A 19,837-nucleotide genomic window follows, 5' to 3' on the forward strand; every position below is an offset into this window, starting at 1 on the left:
TCTCATAAATTTACCTGAAGTTATTTCCCAAAAATTGTCCTTATTGAAGAAAATTTACTCACTGCAAACAGCTGATTTTGCTTGGAGAACAAGTAAAGGGTAGAGATTTTTCGGAATTAAACATTTTAAACACTTTATTTAAACTATTTTTCTCAGAGTAGTGATTTGTTGTCACTTTTTAAGATTAATTATTTCGTTCAAGCTATTTTTGCCAGTGTAGCGATTAATTGAAGCAAATTGTCGCTTATGTTTGTCAATTTTTTATTATTAAAAATTTTAAACACTTTACTTAAATTATTTTTCTTAGTATAGCGAATTGTTGCTTTTTTGTCACTTTTTTTAAGACTACACATCAAAAAAATTATATCCAAATACTGATCAACATTTGGGGATTAAGGAATAGTGGTAGGCGAATTAAACAAGTGGAAATTTCTAATATATTTTACTACTTACAAATATATTTTCGTCCAGATAAAAACGTTTCTTTTTTTTCGTTATTTAGAAGCATTTTTTTCAATATTTTGAATAAATAAAATCCCTTTATGGAACAATTATACATTATCAATAAACTTTTATAAAGACAACATTATAAAATACCATAACATAAACAGAAAATTCTAGTTCACTGAAAATCGACAATTAATACAAATAGAATTTAGACAACTTTCTATTTAGGCCCTTTAACATCAAGTATAATTATTTGCACATATTTTTCACACCATAAACATTGCTAACATCGAAATACTTGATCACGAATATTAAAGAATTATCTTAGATAGACTGAGAATACTCCAGATCTGATTCCTTGTGCTTATTTACGTTTCCTAGCCTAAAAATTTCGATTTCAAGGAAAATTTTCATCAACTAACGAAATGATAGCATAGTTAAAATTATATGGAAGGATTTAAAAAGTTATAAAAAAACTATCAACTTAAAAAGTTTGTTGCACGATAAAGATGAGTTTAAAAAATATGTTTTGTTCACTATTTAGGTCGGAAACTATTCAAATAACACTCGTATAATAAAATTTTTATCTTAGTAACACTCATATAATATAATTTTTATCTTAAGTGATATTACTAACGCCTTTTTTAACTTTTAGTGATTGAAATTCTCTGTTTATGTGTAATAATATACATATACAAAATATCAACAATCTACATTTACATCAAAATGTTTCGAAGCAGATGTTTTCAAAAAAAATGAATTACAGTCAAAATTTGTCACAAAGCAAAGTGTAAAGTTCTATATTGGAAAAAAGTTTATAGATGACAATTTAAAACATTCTTGTATATAAAAGAAATATTTTAAACCTAGGTTTACGTATTACAGCTTACGAAGAAATTAGAAAGACATTTCGTATACCTCAATGTACAACAGCATCACAAATCAAACCTGATAGTCCGCATAAAGTATTCTATTACTTATTCGGTATGTTAGTTTCATGTAATGGTGGTTTTATTACAAGTTTTAACCCCAATTAGCTGCACTTTAATATTGACACCATCAGTATGGGAAAAGAAAGTGAAAACCATGTTAATAGTTAGTGACTATAAGAAAAACAATAATATAAAAGTAGGGGACAAAATTGAAGTGTAATAATTAACGTGGAGATTTCGGTTTAGTTTAGAAGTGGAAAACAGGAATAGAGCTCGTGAAAATATGTGGAATAGCTCCTTTCAACTGGAAAGGTGAGAAATTTGTTATTAATTGATGTTGGATTCGTCAATCCAGTGCTCTAGCTGTTTTTTACGGTTGTTGGTACATTTGAACTACTAGTATCACAATTAATGTTGGATTTGTGAATCCGGTGCTGTAGGTGGTATTTCAGTTATTGATACAATTTCATCTTTTGGCTTCCAAACTTTTGATAATTTATTTTAATCAAATTTTAGTGCATTTACAAAAACAAATCAAATAATTTACTCGATATTTTTTATTTAATTATAAAAATTAAAATGGCACTAAGTTTACTAAAAAAATAGCTCAAAACAATATAAAAAAAATTTAAACATATAGTATACACCTATATTTTTTATTAAGATAGATCACCCTGTATGTTGAACTAACTATATACAAAAAATTTAAAATATTCAAATTAGATTTTTTTAAATCTCATAATGCCTTTATGAATAATAATTTAAAAAAAATTAAAAGTTCGATATGAAATTTTAATTTACATTTTTTTTGATCTCATCGTATATTATAAAAAAATAATATCAAGCACGTGTTTATTCAACATTTATTACAATAAATCTCCTATTTTAGCAAAATATTCATTAGAAAAATAAATCTACTCTTAGTAACACCAGATTATAACAATGAAAAATCATCTTCAGTCATTTCCAAAAAATGGGCGCAAGATTCACGTACATACTCCCCATTCGCGTTAAACACAAATTTATAGTAACACCCATCACCACATACAACTGTAAGTAATTAAAAATAAAATTACACAAATCAAACTTAAAAAAAAATTTTTTTTAAATAAAAACACTTACCAATAATAGAGTTATCGTCAGACCCAAAAGCGCATATACATGGAGGACCATTAGGGATGGAAAATTTGCAGAACGACCACGACGAAGAAAAATACTTAGGTAAAAACATGGCATTAGCAAACGATGACTGTTTATTCAATTTAGGATCTTCTAAAGAAAAAACGTGGACGGTACCACGATCTGAAGATACACATAAAGATGTCGAGTTTCTATTAAAGTTTATACAGTATATATTTGCCTAAAAAATCGTATAATTGCGATTACATTATTAGAAGATACAATTTTTGTACCTGACTACTTCCTCTTCTCAACTCTGTCACTTTATCCCCATTGTCGGTATTAAAAATTCTTATTAGTGTCCCTTTTTCGCTTGCAGTAGCTAACAATGTCCCTTGTTGATTCAATGCCATACAATTAATGTTCGTTTCGTGAGCAAAAATGAATACAAAAGATTTTTCTAATCGTGCTAAATCTACTATTTCTACTTGTCCGGTTTTTCTAGCAGGAAAGGCCAAAATTGAGTTGTTACTATTTGGGCATAGAACGCATAATCCCTTACATTTTGGGTTAGTTTCGTATACATGAAGTTGTTGGGGGTTTTTCGAAAATGTATATACTTTTATTATTCTTTCTACAAAAAACTTATTTCAAGAAATTCCAAAAATGTGTGTCGGTTATCACTAAAACATTTCCCTTACCTAATACAACAACTATTCTATCTCTTCTCAATTTCACAGTTAAAACTGGGGAATTGAATTCTAGAGATATAGGAGACGTTTTATTTATATCATCCCATATCATAAGCTTATTTGTAGGATATAATGGATTTGATCCACCACCAACGAAAGCTAGATAATTGCATCTGAATAACATCTCGACAAAACCCAGTCCCCCATTTTCGAAATCTTGTCTTTCTTTTGCTTTTAAAGGGTCACAAGTGAATATTCTAAAACCGGTACTAGTAGCACAAGCAAAACATCCTGAATATAAACAAATATTTATTTACAAATAAAAAAAATGCTGACAATAACTATCTTAGTTATTTATAATAGACATCAGTTATGAAAGTAAATCGTAAATATTAAAAGTTTTGTCTATTAAAATAAATTAGGCTATATTAATGGATATAAATGTGTATTAATACTTCATACTATAATTTACAAATAACTTACCATGATCTTGATTAAAAGCTATGTAATTCAATCCATTATTATATGGATTACTTGAACTCAAATTCATTTCGTTTGTTATTGTGGTTTATATTCATTGAGCAAATCATACAGAAAAAAATATGTTTTTACAAGAAAATAAAAACACCACTTGGAAATTGACACATCTACCGATACTAAATAACCTACTCTTCTTTTTTCGTTTCTATGTATGCATCCTAATAATTAAATAGTTACAATTTCAATATTTTTCTATTTTTTCTTACAATAAAGAGAACTTTAGAATGAAATTTTAAAAAATATTAATCTGAATTATTTTATTATTTTGTAATATAATTAATTTGATTTTAATATTTCGGATGATAAAGCTAGATGTATACTATAAAGCAATAGACCAGTAGCGTCAAAAGTTATTTTGAGGTTAGGTTTTAATTTTCATCAAAATACACAAGTTGTATATATTAAAATATATGTTTACAATAAGATTTTTAGAATGGGGGAAGTATTGAAGGAATTAAGAGAAAAGTCTCGTAAAAGAAAACTTTTGCTAGCACAAACCGTAAGTACTAAATAAGAATCTCATACCAAATTAATTATTTCTTTTTATTTCAGTTTGGAGTGTCTGGAGTTGAAGAACTGAGAAATGTCTTAGGAACAGCCGAATCGTCTCAAGAAAAATCTGTTAACAAAGAGAGTACTAGCGAAAACGAGAAATACGATTATAAAAATAAAGATTATTCAGATGAATTAATATATAAAGATTCATCTTTATTTTTAAAAGTAAATATTGATTATTTTTCTTAACACAGCACTAATATTTTATAATTATAGGGCACGCAATCTTCTAACCCTCATAATGATTATTGCCAACATTTCGTGGATACAGGTCAACGTCCTCAAAATTTTATCCGCGACGTCGGTTTAGCAGATAGATTCGAGGAGTACCCTAAACTAAGAGAACTCATTAAACTCAAGGACGAACAAATCCAGGAAACTGCCACTCCGCCAATGTATCTCAAATGTGATTTAATGACTTACGATTTAAAACAAATTAACAGCAAATTCGACGTGATATTAGTGGAACCTCCTCTAGAGGAGTATCAAAGAACAATGGGCGCTACAAATATGCAATTCTGGAGTTGGGAACAAGTGATGAATTTGGATGTTGGGGAGGTAGCAGCACAAAGGAGTTTTGTGTTTTTGTGGTGTGGCAGCTCAGAGGGACTCGATATGGGACGAGTTTGTTTGAGAAAATGGGGTTTTAGAAGGTAAATAATCATTAGAATACTAATGGTACACTAAATTTATTAGAAAAGTTGAAGTATTACATTTAACATCCAAAATAATCATCAGAATTTGAGGTTTTTAAACGTTTCACCTATTTTGATATTAAGTTTGATCTTATTTGAAATTATAAAAAATTTTGAGCAAAAAGTAGCCTTGCAAATAGATTTGAATGTCTCAAATTTACTTTGAATTATTGGATCTGTCTTTTCATTATAATGGGTCTTTTTTTAATAGTTATTGATACATTTGAACTAATACTGTCCTAACTATTAGAAATGGGAACTTTCAGTTATATTGTTGTCATTCAAACAATAATTATTGCTACTTTGACTCTTATTTTGGCGTGATTGCCATTTCTAGGTACCATCTTTACATTAAAAATCTTTACTTTCTTGGTTTGTTACAAGTTTTATATCAGGATTTAATGAGTTCAAAAGTTGAAATTTTGTATGCTTGCTTAATTTTAATAAAGTCGATTTGTAAAATGATTTAAGTATCTCAAATAATCTTTTAAATTGTTGGATTTGCCTTTTTAGTACAACAGGTGGTTTGTAACAGTTATTGATACATTTGAACTACTACTGTCATAACTATTAGAAATGCGAACTTTCAGTTATATTGTTGTCATTCAAACGCTAATTTTTGCTACTTTGACTCTTATTTTGGCGAAATTTTCATTTCTAGGTATCATTTTTGTATGAAAAAATGCTTTACACTATTTGTTTGAGTTTTTTACTTGTAGATTTATTTCCAAGAACTGGTCATTTTTATTATCTTAGGGCGTTTAATAAATTCCAAAAAGTTTTATAATGCATTTATTCAACCAAAAATTAACACGAAAAAATTATTTTACATATATTAAAACAAATAACCTACAAACACACAGACAGACAAGAGGTTATGAAAGCAGTGCGTACTAATCATATATGACGGAATCTTTGTGTGCCAATAACTTTTATGTATTACATATTAGATTAGTTAGGGATATTTTTATTAGTTAATAGGATTATAATGTACAAAATTTCTTATTAATAATACTTTTGATTTACCAACTTAACTAAATAGAGATCAAATTCATACACACACAGTATAGATGTCATGAAAACAGTGTCTACTAATCAGAGATGACGGAATCTTTGTTTAACAAGAATTTTTACGTATTAGGTAGATTTTAATTAGTTAATACAAGATTTCTATTAAGAATAACCTTTCCTTAACTAACATTTGTTTATGTGAACATATGGTCTATCAGGTGCGAAGATATATCCTGGATAAGGACGAACATAAAAAATCCGGGGCATTCGAAAACTTTGGACCCCAAAGCGGTTTTCCAAAGAACTAAAGAACACTGCCTCATGGGTATCAAAGGTACTGTCAGGAGATCGACTGATGGAGATTTCATCCATGCTAATGTTGATATCGATCTAATAATTTCCGAGGAAAATGAATATGGCAGTTTGGAAAAACCGGTCGAGATTTTTCATATTATCGAACATTTTTGTTTGGGTAAGAAGATTTAGGGCACGTCATAACGATTGTTGTTAATTTGTTTACTTTAGGTAGAAGAAGACTGCATCTGTTTGGTAGGGATAGCACCATCCGACCGGGATGGCTCACTATAGGACCCGAACTGACTAATTCTAATTTCAATTCTGATCTCTATTTAAGTTTTTTTACTCCTACTACGCTTACTACAGGGTGCACCGATAGGATCGAGGCTTTAAGACCGAAAAGCCCTCCGGCTAAGGGAAAGGGTAATTCTAGTGGTAGGGGAAGGACTAATTTTCAAAGGGGCAGAGGAAGAGGGAGATAGTTTTTTTTATTTTATTTTCGAGTTTTTTTTTATATCAGGAATTGACAGTTTAAAGTGAAAATAAATGGGTGAAACGATGAATTATTTTGTGTTTATTATTCCTTCTCGGTAACTGTTTTAAATAGACTCTTCTGCGCCCCCTAGTGATGTTAATTTACGGAAAAATTCGGTTGATGATTTTGTTTGATCGTACTTTATAAAGCAAAAGGCAAAAAGTTTGATGGTAGATTTTTTAACTGATTTAAAAAACAAACTACGTCGCAAAAAAAAACATTTTGAAACGTCTACAGACCTGAAAGTGTTGACGAAGAAGATCCACTGGAAATAGGAGAAGATAAACTGGAAGTTGGAGGAGATCTACTGGAAATCGGAGAAGATAAACTGGAAATTGGAGGAAATCCACTGGAAATTGAAGAAGATAAACTGAGAATTGGAAGAGATCCTCTGGAAATTGGAGAAGATAAACTGGAAATTGGAGGAGATCCACTGGAAATTGGAGAAGATAAACTGGAAATTGGAGGTGATCCACTGGAAATTCGAGAAAATAAACTGGGAATTGGAGAAGATAAACTGGAAATTGGAGGAGATCCACTGGAAATTGGAGAAGATAAACTGGAAATTGGAAGAGATCCTCTGGAAATTGGAGAAGATAAACTGGAAATTGGAAGAGATCCTCTGGAAATTGGAGAAGATAAACTGGACATTGGAGGAGACCCACTGAAAATTGGAGAAGATAAACTGGAAATTGGAGGCGATCCACTGGAAATTGGAGAAGATCCGTTGGAAATTGGAGAAGATAAACTGGAAATTGGAGGTGATCCACTGGAAATTGGAGAAAATAAACTGGGAATTGGAGGAGATCCACTGGAAATTGGAGAAGATAAACTGGAAATTGGAGTAGATCCACTGGAAATTGGAGTAGATCCGTTGGAAATTGGAGAAGATCCGTTGGAAATTGTAGAAGATAAACTGGAAATTGGAGGTGATCCACTGGAAATTGGAGAAAATAAACTGGGAATTGGAGGAGACCCACTGAAAATTGGAGAAGATAAACTGGAAATTGGAGTAGATCCACTGGAAATTGGAGAAGATCCGTTGGAAATTAGAGAAGATCCGTTGGAAATTGGAGAAGATAAACTGGAAATTGGAGGAGATCCACTGGAAATTGGAGAAGATCCGTTGGAAATTGGAGAAGATAAACTGGAAATTGGAGGTGATCCACTTGAAATTCGAGAAAATAAACTGGGAATTGGAGAAGATAAACTGGAAATTGGAGGAGATCCACTGGAAATTGGAGAAGATAAACTGGACATTGGAAGAGATCCTCTGGAAATTGGAGAAGATAAACTGGACATTGGAGGAGACCCACTGAAAATTGGAGAAGATAAACTGGAAATTGGAGGAGATCCACTGGAAATTGGAGAAGATCCGTTGGAAATTGGAGAAGATAAACTGGAAATTGGAGGTGATCCACTGGAAATTGGAGAAAATAAACTGGGAATTGGAGGAGATCCACTGAAAATTGGAGAAGATAAACTGGAAATTGGAGTAGATCCACTGGAAATTGGACAAGACAAACTGGAAATTGGAGGTGATCCGTTGGAAATTGGACAAGATAAACTGGAAATTGGAGGTGATCCACTGGAAATTGGAGAAAATAAACTGGGAATTAGAGGAGACCCACTGAAAATTGGAGAAGATAAACTGGAAATTGGAGTAGATCCACTGGAAATTGGAGAAGATCCGTTGGAAATTGGAGAAGAACCGTTGGAAATTGGAGAAGATAAACTGGAAATTGGAGGAGATCCACTGGAAATTGGAGAAGATCTTTGGAAATTGGAGAAGATCCGTTGGAAATTGGAGAAGATAAACTTAAAATTGGAGGAGATTACTAGAAATTGGAGAAGATAATTTGGAAATTGGAGAAGATCCGTTGGAAATTGGAGAAGATAAACTGAAAATTGGAGGAGATTACTGGAAATTGGAGAAGATAATTTGGAAATTGGAGAAGATCCGTTGGAAATTGGAGAAGATAAACTGAAAATTGGAGGAGATTACTGGAAATTGGAGAAGATAATTTGGAAATTGGAGAAGATCCGTTGGAAATTGGAGAAGATAAACTGAAAATTGGAGGAGATTATTGGAAATTGGAGAAGATAATTTGGAAATTGGAGAAGATCCGTTGGAAATTGGAGAAGATAAACTGAAAATTGGAGGAGATTGCTGGAAATTGGAGAAGATAATTTGGAAATTGGAGAAGATCAGTTGGAAATTGGAGAAGATAAACTGAAAATTGGAGGAGATTACTGGAAATTGGAGAAGATAATTTGGAAATTGGAGAAGATCAGTTGGAAATTGGAGAAGATAAACTGAAAATTGGAGGAGATTACTGGAAATTGGAGAAGATAATTTGGAAATTGGAGGAGATTACTGGAAATTGGAGAAGATAATTTGGAAATTGGAGGATATCCACTGGAAATTCGAGAAAATAAACTGAGAATTGGAGAAGATACACTGGAAATTGGAGAAGATCCACTGGAAATTGGTGGATATCCACTGGAAATTGGTGGATATCCACTGGAAATTGGTGGATATCCACTGGAAATTGGAGGAGATTACTGGAAATTGGAGGTGATCCACTGGAAATTGGAGAAGATAAACTGAAAATTGAAGGTGATTACTGGAAATTGGAGAAGATAATTTGGAAATTGGAGGAGATTACTGGAAATTGGTAAAGATCCACTGGAAATTGTTGTCCTCACTAGTTACACAGTTTTGCCATTTCTTTGAAATATTTCTGATGACGGCATCGAAGAATTCTTTGGGAAATTCGGACAACCATATGCACACTCTCTATATCGTCGATTGTGTTGAATTTTTGACCTCCGAGGGCTTCTTTCAGTTGTCCAAACATGTAAAAGGCGCAGGGTGATAAGTCTTAACTGTAGGGGGAACGTTCTAGTACCTCCCACCCCAGTTCTGATATTGTATCTAGCGTGAAACTCGCGGTAAGAAGTGAAATGCTTCTCCATTTCGAACGATTAGCGGGTTTCACGTGTGTTTTTAAAGAGTTAGTGTAGTAATAAGCGTTTATGGAACGTGGTATGCACCGGAAGTCAATGTACGGCATTCCCCGCTGGTCTTCGGCGTGTGTCTTCTGTTGTGAAGATTCGCGTTGATAAACGCCTCGAATTACGACAAAATTGATGAAATTTTTGCTCGAATTTTAACAGTTTGGGATAATAAACTCTACACTATCAATACTAATTCCGACTTCAGCCGAACGTTCGTTCTACGGTCCTTCAAAATGAGTTGTTCTACGCGGTAAATGTCTGGTATCGCGGTCGACGATCGTGCGGTTCGTTCTCGACGGTTTCGCGGTTATCTTTAAACGGTTTGGCTCATTTAAATACAACATACTTAATCAGGCACTCACTACCGAATTGATTTCGTAAACGTCGAAGAATTTCCGTGTTTTTAAATACGTTCCCACACCAAAAAACCAATGACAATACGTTGCGCAATGACGGTCGTCACTTGACGATTTTTTTTTGTTGTATTTTGAACCGTAAGTAAATTTTGTCTACGAGTATTGACCGCGCGCCTAACGGAGTGTTAAAATCCTCTATTTTTACACCCAAGAGTGTTCTTATATCCTTTCCAGTTGCAGCGAATTGTGTGCGAAGTACTAAAATCGATCTGGAAAACCTGGAAGCGAATGCCGTCTTTCATTTTGTCTAATCCCTACTCTTTCGTCTTTATTATAGTCCGTGTCGCTTCCAGGATTCCCCTGATTCTAACAAACATTTCGTCATGTAGGCAATATTGAAACTTCTTTCCATCTGGAGCAGTGGAAGACCGTAAGCTCAGCATAGTCTTCCTCATTGTAGTGTCTGATCTCCACCTGGTATATAGGTAGTTAGTTTCCTCGTGCTTCCTGTTCATCCAGAGTTTTATAATACGAATGATTCGGTACTGGCCAGTACTTATTTTCCACAGTAGCGCCTGGAAAAACCTTTCTAGGGTATCGTTAGCTTCTGGTCAGTAAAGGAGCGTCCACATTATGCCGAAAGAGGCCGAGCGGCATGCTCGGTTCGGCCCATTCGGGTCGGCACGACGTCCACATTGACTGTGCAGTATAGACGTCCCGAATTGTTGTCGAACCGCGCAGTTGTGAAAAATTATTTGAGCATTGAGCGTGAATTGAGTGATTCGTGCGATACAATGATCAGCGATGATGATACGATTCTGAAGGCAGCTGCTGCTATTATTATTCAGCGCCACCTCCAGTCTTCTTGCTTCCCGTTTCTTTTTTCCTTTCCCTCGTGAAATAACATCGCAAATTTTTTATTTTGCGCTCAATTTCTTGCTTCTCCACGCCGAACGAAACGGAGATTTCAATGAGGCCATCATTGGCCATCATCATGTCTCCGGTTTTTATTTGTATAGTTGGGTTTGTCAATGATGGACGGACATGGTACATTTCTACAAGTTTCTTCCTCTGTCCACTCCATGGCATTCACCTAATATCGATCTGCGATCACGTACCAAACACTGAAGAACTCAAGAATGAACAATACCATGAGGCAACGTTGGGTTTTGGTCAACAGACGGCATAATGTGGACGCTCCTTAAGGTACTTTATTCTAAGGATGAAAAGGATTATAAACAGTACCAAGAAATGGCTGGACATAGGTCTATCGCTTGTTCCTTCTTCGATATCTTTCTTCATCCCGGCTCTAGATTGCCCCTCCACCTCTTACGTGGTCGTCCTCTGTTTCGTGTCCCAAATGGAGATTTATCCCTCGCCATTTTTACCAGTCTATCGTATGTGGATCCGGGCTTATGTGGTTCTAAGATCTACGGAATGTACCTAAGATCATCTTTCTAGGAGTACCAATTCTGTGTTATAGACACGATGTATTCTCCTCCGAAATGTTGAAGTTCTTAAGTTGTAAGGAAAATATCTCTCGCCATCCATTACCCCAATCTTGAACGTTCCAATTCGCACGTTCTCGTGACAATCTTAATCTAGCTGCACTGAGTCGTTACTGAGCCTCTAATTTCTTAAAACATTTGTAAAGTTGCTCTGGGACATAGGTCGAGCTTCAGCTAACTCTTGTTGAAGCTGTGTTGCCGTTGCATGTCTTGTTAGTGTGGTTACCGAATTTTTCGTAACAATTAGTAAAGCCGGCAACACGGCAATGCTATTTTGGTTGTCCCGGATTACTCTGGATAACGTCAAAAATGGCAATTGATGAACAGATTTGTGCGGGGATAAGTATTTAGTCACTTCAAGTAAGCGTTTAATTCAATTGGAAATGTGACATCCTGTACGGTGTATTTTGACGATTTTATAGGTTGTCCGAACAAAAAGTTTTCGTATAAAAACGACCGATAACGACGGTGAGTAAAAAGTTGTACGATATTTTATTAAATTCGACGTATTTAAGAAACTTTCAGTTGCGTTCAAGTAGTCACCTTGAAGATTTATAATTTTTAATCAACGCAAACTCAATTTCGCTTTAAAGAACACGCGAAAGTGACTCAATAAACCGTATTTTTTTGTTTTTTTTTTTTGAATGTGTTTCGTGCGAAAAAAATGGCCTGCAATTTTTTAGCGAATCGCGTACTTGACGTCAACAAAAATTCCGATACACTTTCGGAAGCATCAGAAACCACCACCTCCGAATGGACGTCTAGTTGGGACTCCAAGGAGGAAATGAGGGACCTTCTCGCGAAACTGGGACTCAAGGAGGTCTCCGACTTGCATCAGGACCGGTTTAGAGTTGATAGGAAAAAATTGGAACAGATGTTAACTGGTGAGGAATTATTAATTTAAAAAAAAAAACATTTTCCAATCAAAATTTAATAAAAAAACAATTTCAGCAAGAAGTATTTTCATTTTTCCGGTTTTTTGATCTTTAGTACCCTATATTTCGACTTTGTTTAGTGTTCTCTACATATACAATGGTTTAATTTAATATACAGGATGTCTCGTGAATGAAGAATTGATCTTTATAAAGTCATTAGATACTTGGAACTATCCTACATGGTTTTACGTAATTAACTGTCCTTATACTTCCTTGAGCATGCGCTAAAATAATTATTCTGATCGCCCCAACTGTTATTTGGAACAATTTTCAAGAAAATATTAGTCTCTACTTTTTTTTTAAATTTTTTTCATATCTTTCCATAGTTTGGAGATATTTTGTAAAAAAAATTTTTTTTGGCTAATTTTAACCCCCCCAAATACATTCAACATTTTTTTTTAACTAAATTTCTTCGAATTTTTGAGAATAGTTGATTTATTATTTACCTTAACCCCACTTTTTATTAAAATAATTTATATTAATTGATATAAATCAAAATTTTGTTTGTTTATTTTCTCCTTTTTTAAATCTAAAAATACGTATTATTCATTTGATTATTTTTATATCCCAGAACGAATTTTTTTCTCATTTTTGTGCCTCTGAAAGATATTAAAAAAATTTTTGCCATTTTTTTTAGATTTTTGTGATTTTTAAAATTATTTCGAGTACGTACCCCCCTTATTTTAAAACCAATTTTCTGTAATTCATAAATAATTGAAGCACAAATATTTTTATTAAAAAAAAATCGATTACTGTTAAGATTATTGTCTTTTAATCCCATTTTTCTTCTTTTTATTTGAATATTTAACTGAAAAAATTCAAAATTGGATCAAATTAATGGAAATTATAGGTGACAATGAAGCCCTCATACCAGCCGACGTATTTTTTGCAAAAATAATGGAAGATACAGACACTTATATAACTTGGCCAAATAAATTGAAAATTGGAGCAAAATCAAAGAAAGGTAAATTTTCGAAAATTTGAAAATTTATCATTATCTAACCGTAAAATAATTTTTCTTCAAATCTAGACCCTCATGTCAGAATTGCTGGTCGACCTGAAGACGTGAAAGCAGCCAAAGAAAGAATCGTGACTTTATTGGACACCAAGGTATTTAATTTTTCCACTCTGTAATGTTCTCCACTTCACACTTAACATTTAATTTATTCAAATACATCGTTTATTTCACTTATCACATTCTAATATGTTAATTTCGACTGTTAGGGATTCATTTTATATACTATCATCACATTCTAGAATCTTCGATTTCTGGAAATCTCCAATTTGTCGTAAACAAACCGAAAAGCCTTCTTAGAAATCGTCTCTATAAAAATAAGTAAAAAAAAACAAAGAATATTTAAATAAGTCATGAAAAATAGAACAGGACCGACTTCACGGTCTATATCAGAGTTCGAAACAACTGTATTCAAGGAGTCTGATAAAATATCTACTCTAAGGTTGAGTAGACACTCTTTAAATGATAATTGGAAAATATTATTCGCGTTTATTGTATTACAGATAGTTTCAAGGGGGCAAACTGCGTCTAATTTATAAAAATTGATAGTTTTAAGGGGGTCTAAGGTATAAATAAAATAAAAATAAAAACTTAAAGTTTCTTATTGACATTTATTTGTTATTAAATATTGTTTTAAAAATCATTTACGAGGTATGATTGTTATGATGAGTTATATACCGCAACCTGCAGGTGTTCCCATGAAATTTTCGATTACGAATCGCTATTGTAAACAAATCGGTATAGCCGTAACAATTTTTTCGTTTCAAACTAATCCGTTTGAACTGTGAGTGAAATAACAACAGGGACTAAAAAGTGGGGTTCCAAGACTGTTAAAAACATTCCTTCCACTTTATTTTTTTTTTATTTAGTGTAATAGGATAACCATGAAGATGGACGTGAGCTACACCGATCATTCCCACATTATCGGTAAGGGGGGTTTGAGTATTAAACGTGTCATGGAAGAAACTCAGTGTCACGTTCACTTCCCCGATTCCAATCGATCGAATCCGACCGAAAAAAGTAATCAAGTATCGATTTCCGGCGATATAAACGGCGTAGAAAACGCGAGGAGCCGCGTCAGGGTAAGTAGGACTCGTATTTGTACCTATTTTACTTAATTATGTTTTTATTTATTTTATTTTATTTTTTTATTAATTTTAAATTAGAAAAAAAATGGTGGGACTTTATTCCAGTGTTGTAACTGAGTAGAGTAAACGGCATATATTATTATACAGGGTGTTTTAATATTCAATTGAATTTTCATTTGAAATTTCGTAAATCTGGATTATTTAGAGGTTACATTTCACTTACAGATGGCGTGGTAGTATTTTTCACATACATTTCGTTGATTGTTTATGAAAAATCGTGGAAACCCAGCGGTTAGGTCACCAATTTTCAATTTTGATAAATTCTCAGTAAAAACGTTTTTTGAATCAAGTAAAATCAAATTTCCAATCGAATCTTCAAAAAAATCGCGAAAGTTCCTTCAATACACGTCTTTGATGTTATGTTTAGTCTGATTTGAATAGGACAAAAGGGCATAAAGCTATACCAGAAATATTATAAATGTGAAAACGTAACATATTATACAGAGTGATAGCTTATTTTTGAGTTTTTCCAGTATTTCTAGCTAATTTTTGAGCTTTTCTATCCAACTTTTCGAGTTTTCTGCTTAATTTTTGAGTTTTTCTAGATAATTCTCCAATATTTTCAGCTAGTTTTTGAATCTATCAATTTTCCATCGTTTCTAACTAATCTTTGAATTTTTGTCTGGCTGTTTTTTGAGTTTTATAGCTTATTTTGGAGTTTTTCTAACCAATTTTCTAGTTTTTCCAGCTAATTTTTGAGTCTTTTAGCTTATTTTTGAATTTTTCTATCTAATTCCAGTATCTCTATCTAATTTTTGGGTTTTATAGTTTTTTAAATTTTTTATAACCAATTTTCTATTTTTTCCAGCTAAGTTTTTAGTTTTCTACCTATATTTTGAGTTTTCTAAGTAATTTTTGAGCTTTATAGCTAATTTTTGAATTTTTCTGGTTATTTTTCGAGTTTTTAAAATTATTTTGGGGGTTTTTCTAGCTAATTTTCCAATATTTCCAGCTAATTTTGGAATTTTTCCATTTAACTTTTGTGTTTCTACTTAAATTTTGAGTTTTTCTATCCATTTCTTCAGTTTTTCCAGCTAATTTTTGAATTTTTATAGCTAATTTTTGAGTTTTATAGCTTATTTTTGAGACTTATAGCTTATTTTTGAGTTTTTCTAACCAATTTTCTAGTTTTTCCAGTTAATTTCTGAGTTTTTCCAGCAAATTTTTGAGACTTTTAGCTTATTTTCGAATTTTTCCAGCTGAGTTTTGAGTTTTTCTAGGTAATACCGGTATCTCTAGCTAATTTTTGCGTTTTATGGCTTTTTTAAGTTTTCATAACCAATTTTCTATTTTTTCCAGCTAATTTTTCAGTTTTCTACCTATATTTTGAGTTTTCTAAGTAATTTTTTAGCTTTGTAGCTAATTTTTTAATTTTTCTATTTAACTTTTGTGTGTTTCTAATTAAATTTTGAGTTTTTATATCCAATTTTTTAGTTTTTCCAGCTAATTTTTGAGTTTTGCAGCTTTTTTGAGTTTTATAGCTTATTTTTGAGTTTTCCTAACCAATTTTCTAGTTTTTCCAGTTAATTTTGAATTTTCGAATTTTTCCAGCAGAGTTTTGAGTTTTTCTAGGTAATTCCAGTATCTCTAGCCAATTTTTGGGTTTTATAGCTTTTTTAAGTTTTTATAACCAATTTTCTATTTTTTTCCAGCAAAGTTTTCAGTTTTCTACCAATTGTTTGAGTTTTCTAAGTGATTTTTGAGCTTTGTAGCTAATTTTTGAATTTTTCTAACTATTTTTTGAGTTTTATATCTTATTTTTGAGTTTTTCTAGCTAATTCTCCAATATTTTCAGCTAGTTTTTGAATTTATCCAGCTGAGTTTTGAGTTTTTCTTTTTTTTCCAGCCAAGTTTTCACTTTTCTATCAATATTTTGAGTTTTCTAAGTAATTTTTGAGCTTTGTAGCTAATTTTTGAATTTTTCTAGCTGATTTTTGAGTTTTTCTAGCTAATACCAGTATCTCGAACTAATTTTTGGGTTTTATAGCTTTTTTAAGTTTTTATAACCAATTTTTTATTTTTTCCAGCCAAGTTTTTAGTTTTCTACCAATATTTTGAGTTTTCTAAGTAATTTTTGAGCAATTTTTTGAGTTTTATATCTTATTTTTGAGTTTTTCTAGCTAATTCTCCAATATTTTCAGCTAGTTTTTGAATTTATCCAGCTGAGTTTTGAGTTTTTCTAGCTAATACCAGTATCTCGAGCTAATTTTTGGGTTTTATAGCTTTTTTAAGTTTTTATAACCAATTTTCTATTTTTTCCAGCCAAGTTTTCACTTTTCTATCAATATTTTGAGTTTTCTAAGTAATTTTTGAGCTTTGTAGCTAATTTTTGAATTTTTCTAGCTGATTTTTGAGTTTTTCTACCAAATACCAGTATCTCGAGCTAATTTTTGGGTTTTATAGCTTTTTTAAGTTTTTATAACCAATTTTTTATTTTTTCCAGCCAAGTTTTTGTTTTCTACCAATATTTTGAGTTTTCTAAGTAATTTTTGAGCAATTTTTTGAGTTTTATATCTTATTTTTGAGTTTTTCTAGCTAATTCTCCAGTATTTTCAGTTAGTTCTTGAATTTATCGTAACGTAACATATTATACAGGGTGATGTGATGTGTGCCTTTTCCATTTTTCACCAATCCAATTCGACCTCTCCGAAGGGTGATCATTTTATATGAAAAAAATGTTTCTCCCACAGGAATTGATACCTTTGATTTTCGGTTTCGAGTTACCTATAATGACGCAAAACATCGATGCCACATCTACGTATATCGTTAAGATTCAAGAACAGTACAAAGTTCAAGTCATGTTCAAAACCAGACCGAAACTCCACGCTACTTTAGTTTTGGTAAAAGGAGTCGAATGGGAAGTCGATCAAGTGAAACAAGCGACCATTTTACTAATGGAATACATGTGCGAAAGTTTAGCGGTAAATTATTATTTTTCATAATAATTTACGTTCCTTCGGATAAACAAAATCCTTTCCAGAATCAAATTCCCGTACAAATGTCTATGGAAATATCCCCTCACCATCACCAAGTCGTCTTGGGCAAGAATCACTCCAATCTCAAACAGATTATGAAATATACCAACTGCCAAATTATGTTTCCCGATGCTCAGGATCCGAATATTCCGAATTTGAAGAAGAGCAACGTCAACATCTCCGGAAATATCCACGACGTTTATAAAGCTAGACAGTTGCTGTTGGGTAGTCTTCCGTTGATAATTATTTTCGATTTACCTGAAGAAAGTGGTAGTTTGAGGACCAGACCTGATCAGTTAGCCGACGTTCAGAATAATTACGATGTTACCGTCACTATAAGACAGAAAGCTAAGCAGAATACCAGAGCTTGCGTTATCAAAGGTGTGGAAAAGAACGCTGGTAAGTCTCCCTTAGATCACTAATTTTTTTTACAGGCACTTCGTCTTAAATTTACACCACAGGAATTGATCTGGAATCAAAAATGTCACTCATAGATCCATTTTGATAGCCAGGTTCATGTTGTCGACAAAAAATTGATAAAACAGACAAAATGAATATAGTTTTTCATAATTTGGGTTCTAGGGAGGGAATTAAGGGTCCAAAACACTCACCAGGAAAGGAAACTAATGCCTTTTATTGATCAGGAAAGAAGGAAGGAAGAAAAAAAGTCTTCCCTAGGGGATACACACTGTGGGACACTCCTTTGATGATGTTGGAACCAGAAAGCATCTCAGTAGATGCCTTTTGGTTTTGATCAATCCTTCTAAACCTCGATTACTTCTCCAGATCACCGAGCATGCTGGATACGAAAAGGATTCCAGGAAATGCTTTTGGTTTGGAACATTCCTTCAGAACTGTCATAATATTGGAAACAAAAATGATTCCAAGAAACGGTGGGATACAAAAAGGATTCCAGGAAGTACCTTTCGGTTTGAATCAGTTCATCTTTACTTTGAAAATGTTGGATACAAAAGGGGTTCCAGGAACTATGTTTCGGATTGGATCAGTTCTTCAGATATCTAATAATGCTACATAAGAAAAGGATTCTAGGAAACACCTTCTGGTTGAGATTAGTCTTTCAGAAGAACTCTTATAATGCTGGAAATAGAATGGATTCCAGGAAGTGCATTTAGGCTTGGATCTCGAGTTTTTATAGATAATTTTCCAGTTTTACTAGCTAATTTTTGAGATTTTATAGCTGGTTTTTGAATTTTTATAGCTAATTTTTGAGTTTTTCTATCCAAGTTTTCAGTTATTCTACAAATTTTCAGTTATTCTATCTAATTTTACAGTTTTCTACGTAAATATTGAATTTTTCACGTAATTTTTGAGTTTTGTAGCTGATTTTTAAATTTTTCTAGCTACTTTTTTAGTTTTTTTCGCTGATGTTTGAGTTTTTATAGCTAATTTTTTAGTTTTATGAGTTTTCTAGCTGATTCGTGAGTCTTTCTAGCTAATTTTTGAGTTTTTCCCGGTGTCTTGAGTTTTTTTTAAGTTTTTAGTTATTTTTTTAGATTTTCTCGCTAATGTTTGAGTTTTCCAGGTATTTTTGAGTTTTTATATCTAATTTTTTATTTTTTCATACCATTTTTTGAATTTTCTAGCTGATTTTAAATTTCTAACTAATTTTTGATTTTTATCTAGTTATCTTGAGTTTTTCTACTTAATTTTTAAATTTTTAGCTAGTTTTCGAATTCTTCCAGGTGTATTTAGAGTTATAACTGATTTTTGAGTTTTTCTAGTCAATTTTTCATTTTTTCAGCTACATTTTGAGTTATCTAGCTGTTTTTCAGTTTTTCTAGCTGATTTTCCAGTATTTCTAGTTTTTCTAGCTAATTTTCCAGGTTTTTTCGCTAATGTTTGAGTTTTCTAGCTATTTTTTGAGTTTTTATAGCTAATTTTTCAATTTTCTAGCAGATTTGAGGGTCTTTCTAGCTAATTTTTGGGTTTTTCTACTCAATTTTTGAGTTTTTCCAGCTAATTTTTAAGGTTTTCTCGCTAATACTTGAGTTTTCTAGTTATTTTTGAGTTTTTATAGCTAATTTTCTAGTTTTTC

At 32.2% G+C, this 19,837-nt stretch overlaps 4 protein-coding genes across 4 annotated transcripts in view; 2 read left to right on the plus strand and 2 right to left on the minus strand.

Moving 5' to 3' along the window:
- Positions 1-414: 414 nt before the first annotated feature.
- LOC130443794 (WD repeat domain phosphoinositide-interacting protein 3) lies at positions 415-3,857 on the minus strand. Its single transcript, XM_056778633.1, has 5 exons — positions 3,674-3,857; positions 3,200-3,481; positions 2,792-3,132; positions 2,502-2,739; positions 415-2,429 (listed from the first exon to the last, which is right to left on the minus strand). Exons 1-5 carry the CDS (start codon positions 3,738-3,740, stop codon positions 2,314-2,316), a joined length of 1,044 nt encoding a protein of 347 aa, XP_056634611.1. The 5' UTR covers positions 3,741-3,857; the 3' UTR covers positions 415-2,313.
- Positions 3,858-4,093: 236 nt separating this feature from the next.
- On the plus strand, positions 4,094-6,851 carry LOC130443792 (N6-adenosine-methyltransferase non-catalytic subunit). Its single transcript, XM_056778630.1, has 5 exons — positions 4,094-4,229; positions 4,283-4,450; positions 4,502-4,938; positions 6,210-6,463; positions 6,517-6,851. Exons 1-5 carry the CDS (start codon positions 4,164-4,166, stop codon positions 6,768-6,770), a joined length of 1,179 nt encoding a protein of 392 aa, XP_056634608.1. The 5' UTR covers positions 4,094-4,163; the 3' UTR covers positions 6,771-6,851.
- A 203-nt stretch (positions 6,852-7,054) lies between these two features.
- Positions 7,055-11,502, minus strand: LOC130444724 (uncharacterized). The gene is made up of 2 exons (XM_056779999.1): positions 11,411-11,502; positions 7,055-8,579 (listed from the first exon to the last, which is right to left on the minus strand). The coding sequence occupies exons 1-2, from the start codon at positions 11,500-11,502 to the stop codon at positions 7,055-7,057; spliced, it is 1,617 nt and encodes a 538-aa protein (XP_056635977.1).
- A 685-nt stretch (positions 11,503-12,187) lies between these two features.
- LOC130443788 (protein bicaudal C) overlaps positions 12,188-19,837 on the plus strand; it is a 29,409-nt gene continuing 21,759 nt past the window's right edge. Inside the window, exons 1-6 of the mRNA XM_056778621.1 lie at positions 12,188-12,592; positions 13,494-13,607; positions 13,674-13,753; positions 14,528-14,740; positions 17,497-17,727; positions 17,787-18,180. Of these exons, the coding sequence (XP_056634599.1) occupies positions 12,373-12,592; positions 13,494-13,607; positions 13,674-13,753; positions 14,528-14,740; positions 17,497-17,727; positions 17,787-18,180 (1,252 nt within the window). The 5' untranslated portion in view covers positions 12,188-12,372. The remainder of the gene's footprint in view (positions 12,593-13,493; positions 13,608-13,673; positions 13,754-14,527; positions 14,741-17,496; positions 17,728-17,786; positions 18,181-19,837) is intronic.

The sequence above is a fragment of the Diorhabda sublineata genome, chromosome 5, assembly GCF_026230105.1.
Source record: "Diorhabda sublineata isolate icDioSubl1.1 chromosome 5, icDioSubl1.1, whole genome shotgun sequence".
Lineage (NCBI taxonomy): Eukaryota > Metazoa > Arthropoda > Insecta > Coleoptera > Chrysomelidae > Diorhabda > Diorhabda sublineata.